Source organism: Rana temporaria, chromosome 2 (genome assembly GCF_905171775.1).
Source record: "Rana temporaria chromosome 2, aRanTem1.1, whole genome shotgun sequence".
Lineage (NCBI taxonomy): Eukaryota > Metazoa > Chordata > Amphibia > Anura > Ranidae > Rana > Rana temporaria.
In genome coordinates, this window is record NC_053490.1 from 36,118,528 (window position 1) to 36,138,292 (window position 19,765).

General features: G+C 48.3%; 1 protein-coding gene across 4 annotated transcripts in view; it reads left to right on the forward strand.

The window, feature by feature from the left end:
* LOC120928948 (piwi-like protein 1) overlaps nucleotides 1–19,765 on the forward strand; it is a 114,162-nt gene that overhangs the window by 72,379 nt on the left and 22,018 nt on the right. For all 4 annotated transcript variants that reach the window (XM_040340061.1, XM_040340060.1, XM_040340059.1 and 1 more), the window contains 4 exons: nucleotides 401–518; nucleotides 14,098–14,212; nucleotides 14,357–14,544; nucleotides 16,818–16,890. In XM_040340061.1, coding sequence (XP_040195995.1) covers nucleotides 401–518; nucleotides 14,098–14,212; nucleotides 14,357–14,544; nucleotides 16,818–16,890 — 494 coding nt within the window. The remainder of the gene's footprint in view (nucleotides 1–400; nucleotides 519–14,097; nucleotides 14,213–14,356; nucleotides 14,545–16,817; nucleotides 16,891–19,765) is intronic.

Consider the following 19,765-nt stretch of genomic DNA (forward strand, 5'->3'; position numbering starts at 1 on the left):
CACATTTTGAATGAAAATTTGTGAAATTAACTTTTGATATGCACCTGTATATCCACCAGTGTGCAACCCCAAAAGAACTTGGATGCATTGTTTTTCTCTCCTTTTTTTTATTTTTTTTGTTTTTTTTTATGGCTTTTCTAAAGTGCCATTTTAGTCTTTTCTTTCTTTCTTTTTCTTTTCTTTCTTTCTTTTTCTTTTCTTCTTTCTTTCTTTCTTTCTTTCTTTCTTTCTTTCTTTCTTTCTTTCTTTCTTTCTTCCTTCCTTCCTTCCTTCCTTCCTTCCTTCCTTCCTTCCTTCCTTCCTTCCTTCCTTCCTTCCTTCCTTCCTTCCTTGGATGGCTGATGGCATGTAGTGCAGCTTTTATTTAACATGTCTACATTCTCCTCAATGAATGCCACAGGTTTAACTGACAAGATGAGAAGCGACTTTACCGTCATGAAAGATCTTGCTGTTCACACCCGACTGCCTCCAGACCAAAGGGAGCGTCAAGTTGGACGATTCCTCAACTACATTCACAAGTAAGTATTTGCTTTTTGCTCTTCAGTACATTTTAACCACTTGCCGACCGCCTAACTGTAAATGTATGTAATTATTATTTATTTTAACCTCTTATCCACCGCCCGCCGTCAAATGACGGCGGGAGGAAGACGCTATTGTTCTGGGTCTACGTCATATGACGTTGCGCTCTTATAATCCACTTATGGGTGCGCTGCGTCACTGGGGAAGGGGTGCACAGCGACCGCAATGGCCGCCGGGCACCCGCGATTGCCCAGTAACTGAGCAGGACTGTGGATCTGTGTGTGTGTGTGTGTGTGTGTGTGTGTGTGTGTCTGTAAACATACAGATCAACGTCCTGTCAGGGTGGGGGACCGATGGTGTGTCCCTTGTACATAGGGACAACCATCGGTCACTCCCCTCCCCACAGTAAGAATCCCGCCCTAGGGAATACATTAACCCCTTGATCGCCCCCTAGTGTTAACCCCTTCCCTGCCAATCGCATTTATACTGTAATTAATGCATTTTTATAGCAGTGTGACAGCGCTGAAAAATGGCCTGGGCAGGAAGGGGGTGAAAATGCCCAGTAGGCAAGTGGTTAAATAGCACCCGTCAATTTACGCAGCGCTTTTCTATATACATTGTACATTCACATTAGTGCCTACCCTCAAGGGGATTACAATCTAAGGTCCCTAACTCACATTCAGACATACACATACATACTAGGGCCAATTTAGACAGGATCCAATTAACTGACCAGCATGTCTTTGGAGTGTGGGAGGAAACCAGTGTACCTGGAGGAAATCCATGCAGACACAGGGAGAACATGCATACTCCAGGTAGTGTTGTGGTTTGGATTGGAACCAGCGACCCTTTGGCTGCTAGGCAAAACTACTAACCACTGTGCCACCCATATCATAACTTTGCTGTTAAATTTCAGGGTAGCTGTCATAACCATGATATCATTTACTGCAGGCAGCCAGTTTTCAGATAAGTGGTCTCATCGGCGAGGGCCGCAGGAGAGGTTAATGAAGAAGACCTGTCATGCTTTTTTCTATTACAAGGCATGTTTACATTCCTAGGAATAAAAGTTATCACATTTATTTATTTTTCTTAAAGGGACAGTAAAAATTAAAATAAATGGGAAAAAATAAATATTTTAAAGCGCCCGTCCCTCCTGAGCTCGCGCGCACATATGTAAATACGTGAGTAGCGCCCACATATGTAAATGGTGTTCAAACCACATGTGAGGTTGTGGCAGGCGCAGCACTATGAAGTCCCTTTATGCGCTGTGGCATTAGAAGAATTTTGATTTCTCTGATCTTTTAGTCCAAACAAGACTATTTGTTACTCTATAATTCCTCTAGTGCCGTTCTATGGAAGCAGTAGGTTTAACTACTTTCCGACCAGCTGCCTCAGTTATACGGCGGCAGGTCGGCTCGCCTGGGCAAGATCACGTAGCTTTACATCTCGCCGTTCAGCCAATAGGGGAGCCCCCTGCTCGCCCCTAAAGCCGACGCCCGTGCCTGGCAGCCGCGTTCGCTCGTTACAGAGCGAGAACCGGGAGCTGTGTGTGTAAAAACCTTGCCTGCCAGTGGCATTTTTATAGCACTTTTGGGAGCCACATCGCTCGACTGCGCAATTGTCAGTTAAAGCGACGCAGTGCCGAATCGCAAAAAGGGGCCAGGTCCTTTACCTGCATAATGGTCCGGATCTTAAGTGGTTAAACAACAAATGTCAGAAAAAGGGTCACTAAAAAAAATATTTAAAAAAAATAAAACAAAAAAACAAAACATGTTATACTTGCCTCCACTGTGCAGTTCGTTTTGCACACAGTGCCCCCGATCCTAGTATTCTGGGGTCCTTTGGCGGCTGTCTCGGCTCCTCCCCGCAACAACTCCACACACTGGATTGAATGGACAGCGACGCCAGGCAATGGCTACGCTGCTTTCAATCCATCCACTGCAACCAATCAACAGCCAGGCTTCGACTCGAGGATGATGATGTGGGCGAGCGCGGGACTTTTCGAAGGGTCAGGTAAGTAAAACGGGGGCTCGGCATCATCTGGTGTTTTCTCTTCCGTTCATGGACGGACACAGCAGCCTTTGACCTTAGGGTTATATCCGCTTTCTTCAGGAGAGTTTAGGCAGAAAAAAAGCACTTTAAGTGTTAACAACACTTTCCTCAGTGCAGCTCCTCCCAGGGGCCGTGGCCCCCCGGGTATAACCCACACCCTGCTCTAGCAGCCTCGGTTTTTCTCTGCCTAACGACAGGCACTCTGGAGTCCTGATTTTTTTTTTTCCCCGCTTTTTATTGTTTTTGTTCCTGCATTTTTGGATCCTGAGATTCTTCTATCAACTGCCGACTGGGTGACAGGCTGGGTCTTAGACTCTTGTAGTCCCCCCAGGTTCAGCCTACGAGCGTGTGCCAGCCCTCGGCTCAGCTCTGGGTTGTCCACGACAGGCCCCTTTGCTCCAGGGGCGGCCGGAGAACATTTTGTTCTAGGGCACACATATGACCAGCCTTTATGGCTTTGTCACAGTGTGTCTGGCCAACAGCCATGCCGTTTTATGTGGACGTTGGTTCTCTCTGGGATACCTCCAGCCGGTAGTCGCAGGACGGGTAAGTAGTGGCCCCTTGCTCAGGTAAGGTGGTATGGCTGGAATTTTCCCCTGGGACAACGACTGAGGGTTTGCCCTGCTTTCCTGTCTCCCTTAATTCCTCTCCCTCTCCCATTTGGGTAGCGGCTGTGAGGGGGGCTTTTAGGGGTCTCTTTATTACACCGGGGCCTGTGTGCTAGCGGGGGCTGTGTGTGTTCACTGCAGGGGGCTGTGTGTGTTCACTACAGGGTCTTTTGTGTGCTGTGGTGTGTTATGTGCTGCGCTGTAATGCTGTGTCACTTTGGGCTGTTTTTTTTTTTTTTTTTTTTACAGCGGGGAGTGGATCAGGCTCTCGTCTTGAGTGCGGTTATGGGTCAGATTTCAGCTCTGGCTGTTTACTTTCAGCAACCATTGCCAGCGCACCCTTTGGTGAGCTCGTTTGTGCAGGAGGTCCGGCATGTGGCCCCTCCTGTGCGCCCTCCACTGCTCCCATGGGACTTGGATTTGGTCCTCTCGGTGCTTCAAGATGCTCCCTTTTGAGGACGTTCGAAAGATCCCTTCGTTGACTGTCACAAAATGTGGTTTTTTTCGGGTTGCTATTACATAGATCAGACGGGTGTCTGAACTGGCGGCCTTGTCCCGCAAGGCTCCCTACTTGGTCATCCATAAGGATGAGGTGGTGCTGCGACCGCAGCCTTCTTTTCTCCCAAAGGTCTTTTCCGCCTTTCACATTAATGTGGACATTGTTCTTTCATCCTTCTGTCCTCAGCCGAAGAACCTGAAGCAGACCTGGATGTGGTTCGGGCTCTTCGTGTGTATTTTTCTGCTACGGCTCCGTTCCGAAAGTCGGACTCACTGTTTGTGTCAGTGTCGGGTCCTGAAAAGGGTCTGGCGGTCTCGTCGGCCACCATTTCTAGGTGGATCCATCAGGTTGTGCTTCAGGCCTATGCCCTGAAGGGGCGGGCGCCTCCCTTTCAGGTTACGGCGCATTTGACCAGGGCAATCGGTGCCTCTTGGGCTTTCCGACATCAAGCCTCTGTGTTACTGGTGTGTAGGGCAGCGACCTGGTCGTCGATCCACGCTTTTCAAAGTTTTACAAGGTGGACGTGTTTGCATCTTCTGATGCCTCCTTTGGCCGCAAGGTGTTACAGGCGGCAGTTTAAGGTTGGAGTTCCTCCGTTGAGTAACTCCGGTTTTTGTTTGGGGTGTAAGCTTGGTTGCTGTGGTGTTTTTCCCACCCCTCGAAATTTTTGACACTGTTTTGGGACGTCCCTAAGGTCAAAGGCTGCTGTGTCCTTCCATGAATGGAAGAGAAAATAGGATTTTTGTGCTCACCGTAAAATCCATTTCTCGGAGTTCATGGACGGACACAGCACCCACCCCTCCTTTGTACTGCTTGTTACGAACTGAGGCTGCTAGAGCAGGGTGTGGGTTATACCCGGGGGGCCACGCCCCCTGGGAGGAGTTGCACTGAAAGTGTTGGTTACACTTAAAGTGCTTTTTTTTTTTTCTGCCTAAACTCTCCTGAAGGAAGCGGATATAACCCTAAGGTCAAAGGCTGCTGTGTCCGTCCATGAACTCAGTGTCCCTGTCTCCGTGTGCTCGCACGCAGGAGCAAACTCATGTGTATGTCGCACCCACGTATGTAAACGGCGTTCAATCCACACATGTGAGGTATCGCTGCAAACATTCGCGCAAGAGCAACATTTGTTTTTTCAAGACCTCTTCTAACTCTAAACTGGTAAACTGTAAAAAAAAAAAAAAAAAAAAAATCTCTTCCGTTCATGGAAGAACACGGCAGCAATTGACCTTGGGGTATTATATCCTTCCTTCCAGGAGAGACTAAACAGAAAAAAACAGCACTTCAAGTGTTAAAACACTTTTCAGTACAGCTCCTCCCAGGGGACGTGGTTCCCCGGGTATAACCCACTCTGATTTTTTTTTCTGCCTAGTCTCAGGAGTAGACATGGCCTTCTGGAGTCCATGTACTGTGGAATTTTTTTGCTTTTTTTTTTGTTTGTTTTTGTTTTCCGCTTTTATTTTGTTTTGTTCCTGCATTTTTGTTCCTGATATCTACTATCAACTGCTGACTGGGTGACAGGCTGGATCTGATCCTTGTAGTCCCCCCATGCTCGGCCATCGAGCGTGTGCCGGCCCTCAGCTCAGCTCTGGGTCGTCCACGACATGCCCCGTTGCTCCAGGGGTGGCCGGGGAACTACATGTTCCAGGGCACACATATGACCGGTCTTTATAGCTTTGTCACGGTGTGTCTGGCCGACAGCCATGCCGTTTAGCAAATGTTGGTACTGTCCGGAATGCCTCCAGCCAGCCGGTGGTCGCAGGACGGGTAAGTAGTGGCCCCTTGCCCTGGCAAGGTGGTATGGCTGGTGCTTCCTTGGGGAGGTCGAATAAGGGTCCGCCCTGCTTTCCTCTCCCTTCCCCATTCTGGGTGGCGGGTGTAAGGGGGGGGGGGGCCCTCCTGGGGTTCTGTCACTACCGTGTACTGTAAGGTGCTGTTGTTTTTGTTGGGGGAGTTGTTGTATGTGCTGGGCTGTATCTTTCTGCTGTGTCACTGTTTTAAACACGTGTATGGCCGCCATTTTGCCGCGGACACGGTGTGTATAGGTCGGCGGCCATTTTCTTGTGGCCTGCATGCTGTTTTTCCTGCATACGGCGGCCATCTTGGAAAAGTCTTGGCCTCTAGTGCCTGTAATAGCGCAGCAAAAGCCTGTGAATAGCTTCCTGAGGGGCAGCGCAGCCAGCACTTCTCAGCGCTATAGCTAACGCTACAACCGGGTCGGGTGGTGAGTTCCCTGGGGGTCCCCTGATCTGTTTTGCAACCGGGAGGGTGACCGGTGGGTGTCTGCCTTGCAGTACTAAGGAGGCATAAGTGGTGGGTCCACATGGAGTCTGAACAGAGGCTTCTACCCCAACCATGCCTGAGTTAACCCTTAGTGCCCCTGCGGTCTCTGTAGAGCCCATACGGCAGTTCCTTAGGCGTTTTGTTGGAGCTTTTATCACTACGGTGCGGGATACTCAAAAACTTGAGGACGGCGGAGTCGTCAGATGCCGGTCCCTTTTGGGTTCCGCAAGCCGCCCCGCACAGCAAAAAGTGTTTCCTTGTGTTCCATACCTGGACAAAATAATGTACAAGGAATGGGATTGGCCGCAGAAAGTTTTTGCTGTACCTGGTTGACATCATTATAGATGCTACAGGGGGTAAGAGCACTCTGCTCCCGCAATCTGGGAAGGGTAAGGAGCCTCGTCATAAGCAGGGTCCTTCCTTTACCTCCCCCAAGCGATTTTTTTTTTTATTTTTTTTTTTTTCGTCCCCAGGTGCGATGGGAAAACGTTTTCCAGGGTGCTAAGGCGCCCGCTGTAGATAAAAAAGCGCACCTGGTACCGCAAGCCCAACAAGCCTGCTTCTGCATGTAGGTCTGCCCCCGCCAGACACTCGGGTGGGGGGACGACTTTGCGGATGCGCGGCTCGGTAGAGATCCCTCTTTCCGACCGCTGGGTTTGCGAGGTAGTTTCCTCGGGGTACAAGATAGAGTTTCTCTCTTGTCCACCAAACAGATTTTTTCCTTCAAGCTTCCTCCAGTACACCGGGTGGCCCTGTCAGGGGCTGGTCAGGATCTGCTGGTCAGGGAAGTGATTATACCGGTTCCTTCAAGGGAACGGTTTCAGGGGTTTTTAATCCAATCTGTTTGTAGTCCCCAAAAAAGGAGGGGGTCCGTCCAATCCTGGACCTCAAGGCCCTTAACTCTTTAGTCAAAGTGCAAAGATTCAGGATGGAATTGTTTGCTTGGTAGTGGCGGCTCTCCATCAGGGGGACTTTATGGCGTCCTTGGGTACTCGGGATGCGTACCTGCATATTCCCATACGCGCAAAACACCAGAGGGTTCTGCGTTTTGCGGTCGAAGAGGACCATTTTCAGTTTGTGGCCCTCCCCTTCGGTCTGGCTTCGGCACCACGAGTTTTCACAATGGTGCTCGCTCCGATTCTGGCCCTGCTAAGGCAGCGCGGAATCACTATTGTGGGATACCTGGACGACTTTCTCCTGAGAGCTTCTTTAAGCTCAGACCTAGGAGAGGATGGGTTCATCACCTGCCAGCCCCTCCAAAAGATTCAGGTGGCTACTGAATGTCCAGGAGTCAATGTTGGTTCCGTCCTAGCGACTGGAATACTTGGGGTTGGTCCTGGATTCCTCAGAAGCAAGTTTTTTCTCCTGGTGGAAGAACTCCAGACACTGCAATCTGTGGTGCAGCGGTTTGCGACCCAGCAGTGGTCGTCGCTTCGCCTTTGCAAGAGAATTCTGGGTCCCATGGTAGCCTCTTTCGAAGCAGTTCCGTATGCCCAATTCCACACAGTGTTACAGAAAGCGATTCTGTCACGTTGGGACAGGCTCCCTTCGTCTCTGGATTACCAGATTTGGGTGAAGTCGCCTGGTCAGGTCCTCCCTAGTGTGGTGGCTGACATCTCCGGTACTTCGGACCGGGAAATTATTTTTGCCGTGCTGTCGTACAGTGGTCACGACAGATGCCAGCCTCTCCGGCTGGGGGCGTTCTGGAGTGTCCAGTTAGCCCAGGGTGCTGGACTCGGGTGGAGTCCCGCCTGCCAATCAATGTCCTGGAGCTCCAGGCTGCGTCTCCCCAAGTGGTTTCTGGGTCTGCAGGACCGTTCAGTCAGGATCCAGTCCGGCAACACCATGGCCGTGGCGTATGTCTACCATCAAGGGGGCACGCGGAGCTCGGCCACGGTGGTTGAGGTTGCACTCATCCTCCGGTGAGGCACAAGGTATGCTCCGGCTCTGTCGGCCTTGTACATTCTGGGGGTGCAGAGTTGGCAAGCCGACTACCTTGGTCGCCAAACACTGGACCAGGGAGCATGATCGTTGCACCCGGAAGTGTTTTCAGAGTTGTGCTAAAAATGGGGCACGCCAGGCGTGGACCTTCGGGCATCCCGTCTCAATCAGAAGGTGTCACGTTTCTTGGTCAGGTCTAGAGACCCTTGGGCAGACGCGTTGGTGGCACCGTGGGGTCACTATCGCCTAAATCTACGCTTTCCCTCCTCTGAAGCTTCTCCCTCACCTGTTGCGCAGAGTGGAAGCGGAGGGGATGCCAACAATCCTGGTCGCTCTGGATTGGCCGCGCCCAGGGCCGGCGCTAGCAATAGGCGAGTCAGGCGGCTGCCTAGAGCGCCATGGTAGGGGGAGCGGCAAAATCCGGATCCCAAACCACTTGCTCGATTCAGACCTGCAGGACCGACATTTTTTTTAAATATGTGCCTTATGGCGCCAGCCGCCAGGCTAGGGGGGGGGGGGTCGCAGCTTGTGCCTGTGAATACATGCCGTGATGCTGGACGGGTCTCTCTATCCCCAGACTCAGAAAGTGCCGCCGTAGTAGCGCCGGCAGTGAACAGCTAAGGGGAGAGAGCCGGGACGAGGAACAGCCGGCCGGAAGTGCCGTACGATCGGTGGAGGCAAATGATGCAATGGAAGCCCTGGCCCCTGCATGCACTCCCCTCCTCCTGGGCGCTCGGGGATCTGGTGTGCTGCTGTGCAAGGACAGGCAGGCACAGCGCCACTCCTGAAGTAATCACCTCACCTGCCGCTGGCTCAGGTATAGTGGAAACAAAGGCATCACTCGGTCACAAAAAATAAAACATTGCTTTTAAGGTAATAGTGCAGAACTGATATGTGTGTGGGGGGGTACAGACGTACAGGGGGGTACTGATATGTGTGGGGGGGGGGGGGCAGACGTACAGGGGGGTACTGATATGTGTGGGGGGGGGGGGGGGAACAGACGTACAGGGGGGTACTGATATGTGTGGGGGGGGGGGACAGACGTGCAGGGGGGTACTGATATGTGTGGGGGGGGGGACAGACGTGCAGGGGGGTACTGATATGTGTGGGGGGGGGGACAGACGTGCAGGGGGGTACTGATATGTGTGGGGGGGGGGACAGACGTGCAGGGGGGTACTGATATGTGTGGGGGGGGGACAGACGTGCAGGGGGTACTGATATGTGTGGGGGGGGGGCAGACGTGCAGGGGGTACTGATGTGTGTGGGGGGGACACAGATGTGCAGGGGGGTACTGATGTGTGTGGGGGGGACACAGATGTGCATGGGGGTACTGATATGAGTGGGGGGGTGACAGACGTGCAGGGGGGTACTGATGTGTGTGTGTGTGGGGGGGGACAGACGTGCAGGGGGGTACTGATATGAGTGGGGGGGGTGACAGACGTGCAGGGGGGTACTGATGTGTGTGGGGGGGGACAGACGTGCAGGGGGGTACTGATGTGTGTGGGGGGGGACACAGACGTGCAGGGGGGGTACTGATGTGTGTAGGGGGGAACACAGACGTGCAGGGGGGTACTGATGTGTGTGGGGGGGGGACAGACGTGCAGGGGAGTACTGATACTGTGTGAACACGCCAGAGCTCATCCTTAGTGCAGGGGGGTACTGATATATATATGTGTGTGTGTGGGGGATAGACAGACGTGCAGGGGGGTACTGGTATGTGTGGGGGGGGGGGGGGGACAGATGTGCAGGGGAGTACTGATAGGGGTGTGTGTGTGTGTGTGTGTGTGTGGGACAGACGGGTAGATATGTGTGTGTGGGGGGACAGATGTGCAGGGGGGTACAGAGGGGAACAGATATGTGTGGGGGGGCAGGTGTGCAGGGGGTACAGAGGGGGAACAGATTGTGTGTGTGTGTGTGTGTGTGTGTGGGGGGGGGGGGCAGATGTGCAGGGGAGTACTGATATGTGTGTGGGGGACAGACGGATAGATATGTGTGTGGGGGGGGGACAGATGTACAGAGGGGTAGAGAGGGGGAACAGATGTGTGTGTGTGTGTGTGTGTGTAGGGGGGACAGGTGTGCAGGGGGAGCAGATATGTGTGTGGGGAACAGATGTGCAGGGGTGTACAGAGAGGAACTGATATGTGGGGGGGGGGGGGGTTGAGGGGAACAGAGGTGCAGGGGGGGGTGCAGAGTGGAACAGGCATTCGGGGTGATACAGTGATGGGGTGTTCTGAAGTGTGAAGGTGGAAGAATTGGGGTGATCTGAGGCCAGAAAATAAAGGAATTGGGGCCATTTGAGGTGTGAAAGTTCAAGTCCACCTTTGTAAAAAAAATTGAAAAAAAATTCAGATCTTTTTGCAGGTACAAAAATGTGCATTTATTAATGTTTCTAGTAAGAACCTTAAAGCATTGTCAGCGTATCTGTCTGCTTGTACAGACAGGCAGTTACACAGTGGACTGTGGACCACAGCTGGCGTGAGTAAGCGAGCCAGTGCCATCCACTATTTGTCTTCGGGCCGGGTCCAGAGGCACATGTGCAAGCCTGTGGACCACGGCTGAAGAAATAGGTGCCGCAAAATTTTTAGTGAGGGGCAGAGCCAACGTGTGTGGGGGGCGGCAAAATTAGGTTTCGCCTAGGGTGTCAAAAATCCTTGCACCAGCCCTGGCCGCGCCTTTCCTGGTACGCGGACCTGGTGCATCTGGTGGCAGACGTTCCTTGGATTCTACCCCTGAGAGTAGATCTTCTGTCGCAGGGTCCGATTTTTTTTTTTTTTTTTTTTTTTTTTCGCCTTGCTTTACAGTCGCTGGCTTAACGGCATGGCTGTTGGGAGCCAGGAGCTGGAGGTCCGAGGTCCGTCGGACTCGGTGATCTCTACCATGCTACTTGCACGGAAGTCTACTTCACGTAGAATTTGCCATCGTAGGTGGAAGGCCTACATCTTTGTGTGCAGAGATGAAAGGACACCCCCGCACATACGTGCTGTCCCAGATGCTGCTGTTCCTACAGCGGGGAGTGGGTCAAGCTCTCGCCTTAAGTACGGTTATGGGTCAGATATCGGCCTTGGCTGTTAATTTTCAGCGACCGTTGGCGACGCATTCCCTGGTGCATACGTAGGTACAGGGAGTCAGGCTCGTGACCTTCCTGTGTGTCCTCCACTGCCTCCGTGGGACTTGAATTCGGTCCTCTCGGTGCTTCAAAAGGGCTCTGTTTGAGGACATTCGGGAGATCTCTCTCTTTCTCTCTCTCTCTCTCTCTCTCTCCCTCTCTTTCTCTCTCTCTTTCTCTCTCTCTCTCCCTCCCCTTCTCCCTCTCTCCCCCTCTCTTCCCCCCCCCCCCCCTCTCTCTCTCTCTCTCCTCTCTTCTTCTCTCTCTCTTCTCTCTTCTCTCTCTCTCTTCTCTCTCTCCCCCCTCTCTCTCTTCTCTCTCTCTCTCTTCTCTCTCTCTTCTCTCTCTCTTCTCTCTCTCTTCTCTCTCTCTCTCTCTCTCTCTCTCTCTCTCTCTCTCTCTCTCTCTCTCTCTCTCTCTCTCTCTCTCTCTCTCTCTCTCTCTCTCTCTCTCTCTCTCTCTCTCTCTCTCCCTCCCTCCCTCCCTCAGAGGGTAGTCTTTCTTAGTAGCTATTCCTTCAGTCAGATGAGTTTTTGATCTGGCGGCCTTGTCTTGCAGGGCTCTTTTTATAATGAGGACATTGTTTTACTATACTTATGTTCTCAGTCGAAGGAGGCCACGTTGCTTCCCTTGGACATAGTGCGAGCCCTTCGGGCGTACTTGTCTGCTATGGCTCCGTTCCGGAGATCGGACTCACTGTTCATGTCAGTGAATGGTCCTGAGAAAGGTCTGGCGGTCTCGTCGGCCTCCATTTTCAGGTGGATCAGACAGGTCGTGCTCTAGGCCTATGCCCAAAAGGGGCGGGCGCCTCCCTTTCTGGTTACGGAGCATTCGACCAGGGCGGTTGGTGCCTCTTGGGTTTTCCGCCATCAGGCGTCTGTTTTACAGGTATGTGTGTAAGACCACGATCTGGTCGTCAATCCACACCTTTTCAAGTTTTACAAGGTGGATGTGAGTGCATCTGCGGATGCCTCCTTTGGCCGCAAGGTTTTGCAGGCGGCTGTTTCAGGTTGAAGTTCCTCCGTTGAACTCTGGTTTGTTTGGGGTGAAGCTTAAGTGATTTTTATTTTTATTTTATTTTTCCCACCCCTCAAATTTTTTGACATCGCTTGGCGACGTCCCTAAGGTAAATTGCTGCTGTGTCCGTCCATGAACGGAAGAGAAAATGGATTTTACGGTGAGTACAAAAATTCTATTTCTCTGAGTTCATGGACGGACACAGCACCCACCCCTCCTTTGTTTGTACTGCTTGTTTACGAACTGGAGCTGCTGAGTCAGAGAGTGGGTTATACCCGGGGGACCACGCCCCCTGGGAGGAGCTGTACTGAAAAGTGTTTTAACACTTGAAGTGCTGTTTTTTCTGCCTAGTCTTTTCTAGAAGGATATAATACCCCAAGGTCAATTGCTGTGTCCGTCAATGAACTCCGAGAAATGGATTTTACGGTGAGTACAAAAATCCTATTTTTTAACGCTTTGCCTATGGATTTTAAGTACTAAGTTTTGGTGCCATTTTAAAGCGTGACATATTGGGTATCTGTTTTACTTGGTGTAACCTTTCACTTTTTTTTTTCATGACAGTTTTTTTTCTAAAAAAACGCATTTGAAAAATTGCTGCGCAAATACTGTGTGACATAAGTTGCAACACCCACCATTTTATTCTATACGGTCTCTGCTAAAAAAAAAATGTATATGTGTGTGTATATAATATATATATATATATATATATATATATATATATATATATATAATATATATAATTTGGGGGCTCTGGGTAATTAAAAAAAAAATATATATATTTTTGCATGTAGGAGCAGAGTGCCAGAATTGGCCTGGTATGGAAGTGGTTACTCGCAGCATGGCCAGGTCGCTAGCGGCGCATGCGCCCTGCCCCTACCCAGAAGTGTCCTAGGTACATGATCTGGTGCAGACAAGCCGCCTTGCCACTGTATATCTAGGTTATACGGCAAGAGATGGAAATGGTGAAATTCAGCGCCAAACAATAAATCAAATAATTAAAATTAAGCTGCTCCTCATATACATTACTGATTGCAATAGTTGAAAGGATAGGTAGAGGGCGCTAGACCACAAGTGATAAAACAAATCTCCTATAATCGTGATCATGAATGTATAATATTCAATAAAGTGAACCAATTAAAAAAAATATATATATTGAATAATGTCTGTGTCATAGGTAACCTCTATGATATAAAGTCCTAATATGAAAATAAATAAGTAGGTCATTCAATCTTCTTATTTGCTGAAATCTTGATTTAAGTGAAAGTAAAGTGCCACCCACCACACTTGAATCTTCTTTACACCCAAAATGTGCTGAAGAAAATGGATGCGCTTACCAGAACGAGTTGACTACTTGAGCTTGAGCAGGATTGTGCCTGCACACATGTTGACAGGAAAATAGATGTGTAACCTCGTCCCCAGGCGTTCCAAATAGGATATGTGGAAAAAACAGGGAAAAGCCAATAGCGTAATATTGCTTTTATTAAAACACTTAAACATAGGAAAAGCCAAATGGCCTCTTACTGTAAAAGTGCCTACCCGGCTCTGGGGCTGCAGACACTTCACCGCCAATATGCGGTAGGAATTGGGTCGTCGGGGATCGCCGCCACCTCCGTAGCGCACACACACGAGTTCCCGGCTGCTAGCTCCACAGGTCGGAGAGCGCGTCACGTCATGTGTGCAGGCACAATCCTGCTCAAGCTCATTTGACTAACTTTTTCATTAAAGTAGTCAACTCGTTCTGGTAAGCGCATCCATTTTCTTCAGCACATTTTGGGTGTGAAGAAGATTCAAGTGTGGTGGTGGCACTTTACTTTCACTTAAATCAAGATTTCAGCAAATAAGAAGATTGAATTACCTACTTATCATTTATTTTCATATTGGGACTTTATACGGCAAGAGGTTTGTTTTGTCGATGAAATTGACACTTTCAGTTGACTAACATACGACTAAAACTAATATTAGTAAGGACTATGACTATAACTGAAATTAAGTCAAAATTAACTGTTCTGATGCCAATAAACTAAGCTTTTCTGACTTGCATTATGTTACACCATTGTTTGTCTTTGGTGTTTTAGGGATGAGAGCGTTCAAAAGGAGCTGCGTGACTGGGGCCTTAACTTTGACACCAAGCTTCTGAACTTTAAAGGGAGAGTTGCCGTTCCAGAGAAAATTTTGCTGAGCGGCCGAGCTGTAAGTAGCGTTAAGGCAGGAACGATCTATATTTCTGGTGAAGGTTCTCTGTGATGATTGACAAGGGGCATCTCTTTCTGTGATGACTGACAAGGGGCTTCTTTCTCTGTGATGACTGACCAGGGTCTTCTGTCTGTTTTGCAGGTAGACTACAATCCCCAGTTTGCAGACTGGTCCAGGGATATGAGGGGCCCGGTTCTGCTCAGTGCTCCAGTTCTGAACAGTTGGCTGCTGGTTTACCCCCGGAGAAATTATGAAGCAGCCAACGCTCTTTTACAGAATTTGTATAAAGTCACCCAGCAGATGGGGATCCGCATGAATAAAGCTGTAATGTAAGTAAATCAAATTTTCTCTGCTGCCTAAACAGCAACCATTTTTTTTTTTTTTTTTTGGGCATCTACCCCATAAAGGTGTTGTGCTCTCCCAACCTCTTGCGCTAGTGATAACTCAAAATTTGGGCAATTTTTAATTCACTTTTATCTCATTGACAGCTGTCCCCACGTCAAATAGCGTAGTGAAGGTCTGTGCTTATCCTGCTCCTTCCAAAGCCTAAATAATTTACCTTTTTACTGTACATACAGTTGTGCTCATAAGTTTATATACCCAAGTTCTTAAAGCAGAGGTTCACCCTAAAAAACAACTATGTACCATCCCATCCAGCATACTAGCGTCGGCTACAGTATGCCCTTCTTTTTTTTTTTTTTTTTTGCGCTGTACTTACCGTTTTAATCTTTCAGTTTTGTTTCAGACTCCCACGGGAGTAGGCGTTCCTATGAAGAGGGGAACATGATTGACGTCCGGCTATGGCGCGTCACGCGTTCCGAAAATAGCCGGAGTAGGACTCGGCTCTTCGCGGCGCTATACGGTGCCTGCGCACAGACTAGGAGCTGACTGCGCAGGCGCCGTATATATTCGAGTCCTATTTCGGCTATTTTCGGAACGCGTGACGCGCCATAGCCGGACGTCAATCATGTTTCCCTCTTCATAGGAACGCCTATTTCCCCCGCCGGAGTCTGAAACGCAACTGGACGATTAAACGGTAAGTACCGCGCAAAAAAAAGGCATACTGTAGCTGACGCTAGTAGATAAAGAAAAACATTTTTTTAGGGTGAACCCCCGCTTTAATACCGTGTATTGCCCTCTTTAACTTCAAGACAGCTTGAAGTATTTTGTGGATGAGGCTCTTTTATCTTGGATGGTAAAGCTGCCCATTCCTCCTGGCAAAAAGCCAGTTACTGTAAATTCTTGGGCTGTCTTGCATAAACTGAAAGTTTGGAGATTTGAGTTGAGTGGCTCAATGATATTGAGGTCAGGAGACTGAGATGTCCACTCCAGAACCTTCACTTTATTCTGCTGTAGACAATGACAGGTCGACTTGGTCTTCTGTTTTGGATCGTTGTCAATGTTGGAGTGTCCCAAGTACATCCCATGTGCAGCTTTCTGGCTGATGAATGCAAATGTTCCTCCAGTATTTTTTGATAACATACTTCATTCATCTTGTCATCAATTTTGACCAAATCTCCTGTGCCTTTGTAGCTCACACACATCCTCAAAACATCAGCGATCCACCTCCGTGTTTCACAGTAGGAATTTTGTACCTTTTCATCATGGGCCTCATTGACTCCTCTCCAAATGAAGCATTTATGGTTGTGGCCAAAAAGCTAAATTTTGGTCTCCTCACTCCAAACCTTCTGGCACAAAGTCATTTGAGGCTTGTCTCTGGGCTGTTTGGCGTATTGTAAGTGGGATACTTTGGCATTTGTGTAGTAATGACTTTCTTCTGGCGACTCGACCATGCAGCCCATCTTTCTTCAAGTGCTTCCTTGGTGTGCGTCTTGAAACTGCCACACCACATTTTCAGAGAGTCCTATATTTCACCTGAAGTTATTTGTGGGTTTTTCTTTGCATCACAAACAATTTTCTTGGCAGTTGTGGCTGAAATTTAGTTGGTCTAACTGACCGTGGCTTGGTTTCAAACCCCTCATTTTCCACTTCTTGATTAGAGTTTGAACACTGCTGATTGGCATTCTCAATTCCTTGGATATCTTTTTATATCCCTTTCCTGTTTTATACAGTTCATCTAACTTTTCCTGCAGATCCTTTGACAATTCTTTTGCTTTCCCCAGGACTCAGAATCCAGAAACGTCAGTGCAGCACTGGATGAAAGATGCAAGGGTCTGTCAGGAGTCCAGAAACTCTCATTGACCTTTTATACACACACACACTAATTGCAAGAAAACCGATCACAGGTGACGATGGTTGCCTTTTAAAAGCCATTCAACCCCCTTTGTGTCAACTTAATTGTATGTCATCAGGCCACAATCTTCAGGGTATTTAAACTTTTGATCTGGGTCATTTGAGTAGTTTCTGTTGTGATTATGCTTTAAAAAAGAGTAACCAAAATTGATTGATAATAAATGGCTTCAGCTAAACTAACCAGGAGTGAAAAATGTTTTTGTGTTATTTATATTCTCTGAAAAACGGCCAAGAAATCATAAATTCTACCAGGGTATGTAAACTTATGAGCAAAACTGTACATGCTGATTTTTCTATCATAATAGATTTATGTTCATTTTTTTTTTTTTTTTTTTTTTTTTTTTTTTAGGGTGGAAATAGAGGACAATGTGGGTGCTTATCTACAGGCGTTTCAGCGGGAAATTTCAGACCAAACAGAGATGGTAAGAACAGCCGGTGTGGCGATCTTCCCAGATTTGAAAAGTCGGTATCAAAAAAAAAATTTGGAGCCATGTAACGCCAGTCAAGTTCCTCCACCCCAAACTCTCAAATCCTGTCTTTATGGACCTTGCTTTGTGCACTGGTCCAAATCATTTGGTGGAGGGGGGATTGTGTTTTGAGGTTGTTTTTCAGGGATTGGGCTTGGCATGCCAAGACATTTTGGACAATTGTCATGCTCCCAACTTTGTGGGATTGTTTGGGGACGGCCCCTTCCTGTTCCAACATGACTGCGTACCAGTGTACAAACAAGGTCCATAAAGACATGGATGAGAGAGTCTGGGGTGGAGGAACTTGACAGGCCTGCACAGAGTCCTGACCTCAACCTGATAAAACACCTTTGGGATGAAATGGAGCGGAGACTGTGAGCCAGGCCTTCTCGTCCAACATCAGTGCCTGGCCTCACAAATCTGCTTCTGGAAGAATGGTCAAACATTCCCATAGACACCCTCCTAAACCTTATGGACGGCCTTCCCAGAAGAGTTGAAGCTGTTATAGCTGCAAATGGTGGGCCATCTCTAACGGACTAAGCCTGGGATGCTATTAACCACTTGCTTACTTGGCACATATACCCCCTTCCTGCCCAGGCGAAAGTTCAGCTCTCTGCACTGTCACGTTTTGAATGACAATTACGCGGTTGTGCGACGTGGCTCCCAAACAAAATTGACGTTTTTTTTGTGTTTTTTTTTACCCACAAATAAAGATTTCTTTTGGTGGTATTTGATCACCTCTGCGTTTTTTTGTTTTTTTTTTGTTTGTTTTTTGTGCTATAAACAAAAATAGAGCGACAATGTTGAAAATGACAATATTTTTTTACTTTTTGCTATAATAAATATCCCAATTAAAAAAAGTCTATGTATTCTACATATTTTTGGTACATTTTTGCAATAAGCGTATATTGATTGGTTTGCGCAAACGTTATAACACCTACAAAATAGGGGATAGATTTATTATAATTTTTTTTTTCTAGAAATGGCGGCGATCTGCCATTTTTCTCACGACTGCGATATTACGGTGGGCGCTTTTGACGTATTTTTGGGACCATTCACATTTTACACAGCGAACAGTGCTATAAAAATGCACTGATTACTGTATAAATGTGACCGGCAGGGAAGGGGTTAACACTAGGGGCGATCAAGGGGTTAAATATGTTCCTTGCTAGGTGATTCTTACTGTGGGGGGAGGGGACTGACTGGGGGAGGTGACCAATGGTGTGTCCCTTGTACATAGGGACAATCATCGGTCTCCTCTCCCTAACAGGACGTGGATCTCTGCGTTTACATATAGAGATCCATGTCCCTGGCTCTGTGACTGCCGATCGCGGGAGCCTGGTGGACAGCGCGGCCGCTAGGCACGTGCATCGGCACCTGTGTGACGTAGCCAGAGGCCGTATATTGACGGCCTCCCGGCATATTGGAGCCACCTTGTGGCCGTGAATAGTCGGCGGCCGGATGGCAAGCGGTTAAAGTTCATGTGCGTGTAAAGGCAGGTGTCCCAATACTTTTAGTAATGTAGTGTATGTGTGTCCCAAATGTAAACACCGCTGATCACGATGAAATGCCAATCAGTGGCTTCAAACAAATAAACTTGACAGGCAAATGCATTCCTTTCCTTGCGCACTGTCACAGCGTGAGGAGGGTCGGTAACAAGCATGTTTATCGGGACATTTACACAGATCAGGGCACTGATCATCCGTGCCCTGATTATCAGTGTGGCCCCTCGGTGCAGCCTCATAAGAGGCCATCAGTGAAGGAGAAAAATTACTTATTTGCAAAATTTTATAACCAAAACTAAAGAAACCTTTTATTTTGTATTTGGTAAAAAATAAAAAACCCAGTGGTGGTTAAATGGCACAAAAAAACCTCAAGCAATCTTAAAAAAAAAAATCAAAAAATATCATATGGGTACAGTGTTGCATGACTATGCAATTGTCATTCAAAGTGCAATGGCACTGAAAAGGGACCTGGGCAGGAAGGGGGGTAAGTGCCCAGTACTGAAGTGGTTAATCTTGCCCCTGAAACTAATGTGTCACAGGCCCATAAATCTGACTCCATTCTCTTCTCTGATCCACATGGCCTGAACTTGCACTCCTGTCTGTAGCCGCATGCACATGAGTGTAATTATGCCCCAAATATGCTGGATTTCTTCTTTTTTTTTTTTTTTTTTTTTAACCAATCTTGGCAAAAAAACGCCTCTAATGCTGTGCATGTTTGTGGGATTGAGTTTAAATGCCTTCTACTAGCCGGAATATTAATTTATTGTTATTAGTGGAATAAATTTAATCTCATACGTGTGTGCAAACGATGCTCATAAGTTGCTCTCTGCATGTAGCTTTTTTCATGCCTATAAGCCAGGGGTTCCCAACCCTTTGAAGCATGAGGGCCACTTGAGCAACTTGGTAACTGGTTGCGGGCCACAATCAGCGGAGGGGGCGGATAGCAGGTTCATGTCCGCTCTGCATATGCAGAGCGGGAACGGACACAGCCGGATCGGATTGGAGGAAGGCCACAAGTCGGTTTACATCTGCCACTCCTTGTAGGTGAATGGAGGGTCCAATTGGGTCATACGGACCGTGTGAAAGGGGCCCGTGGCTGCTTTCACACTGATGAGCTACAGTTTAGCTGCACCGCAGGTGCATTGCAGTGTACCTTTTGGCTTTTCTGCACTTTGCAATAGACTTCTATTATATTCGGCAGGTTTGGTGCACTTTCAGAAAGTTCACCAAACTTGCAGATAATAGAAGTCTATGGCTTGGTGCAGGTAACCTGGTTGGGCACCCCTGCTATAAGCGCTGCTCTTAAAATGCTGATCTAAATGCCT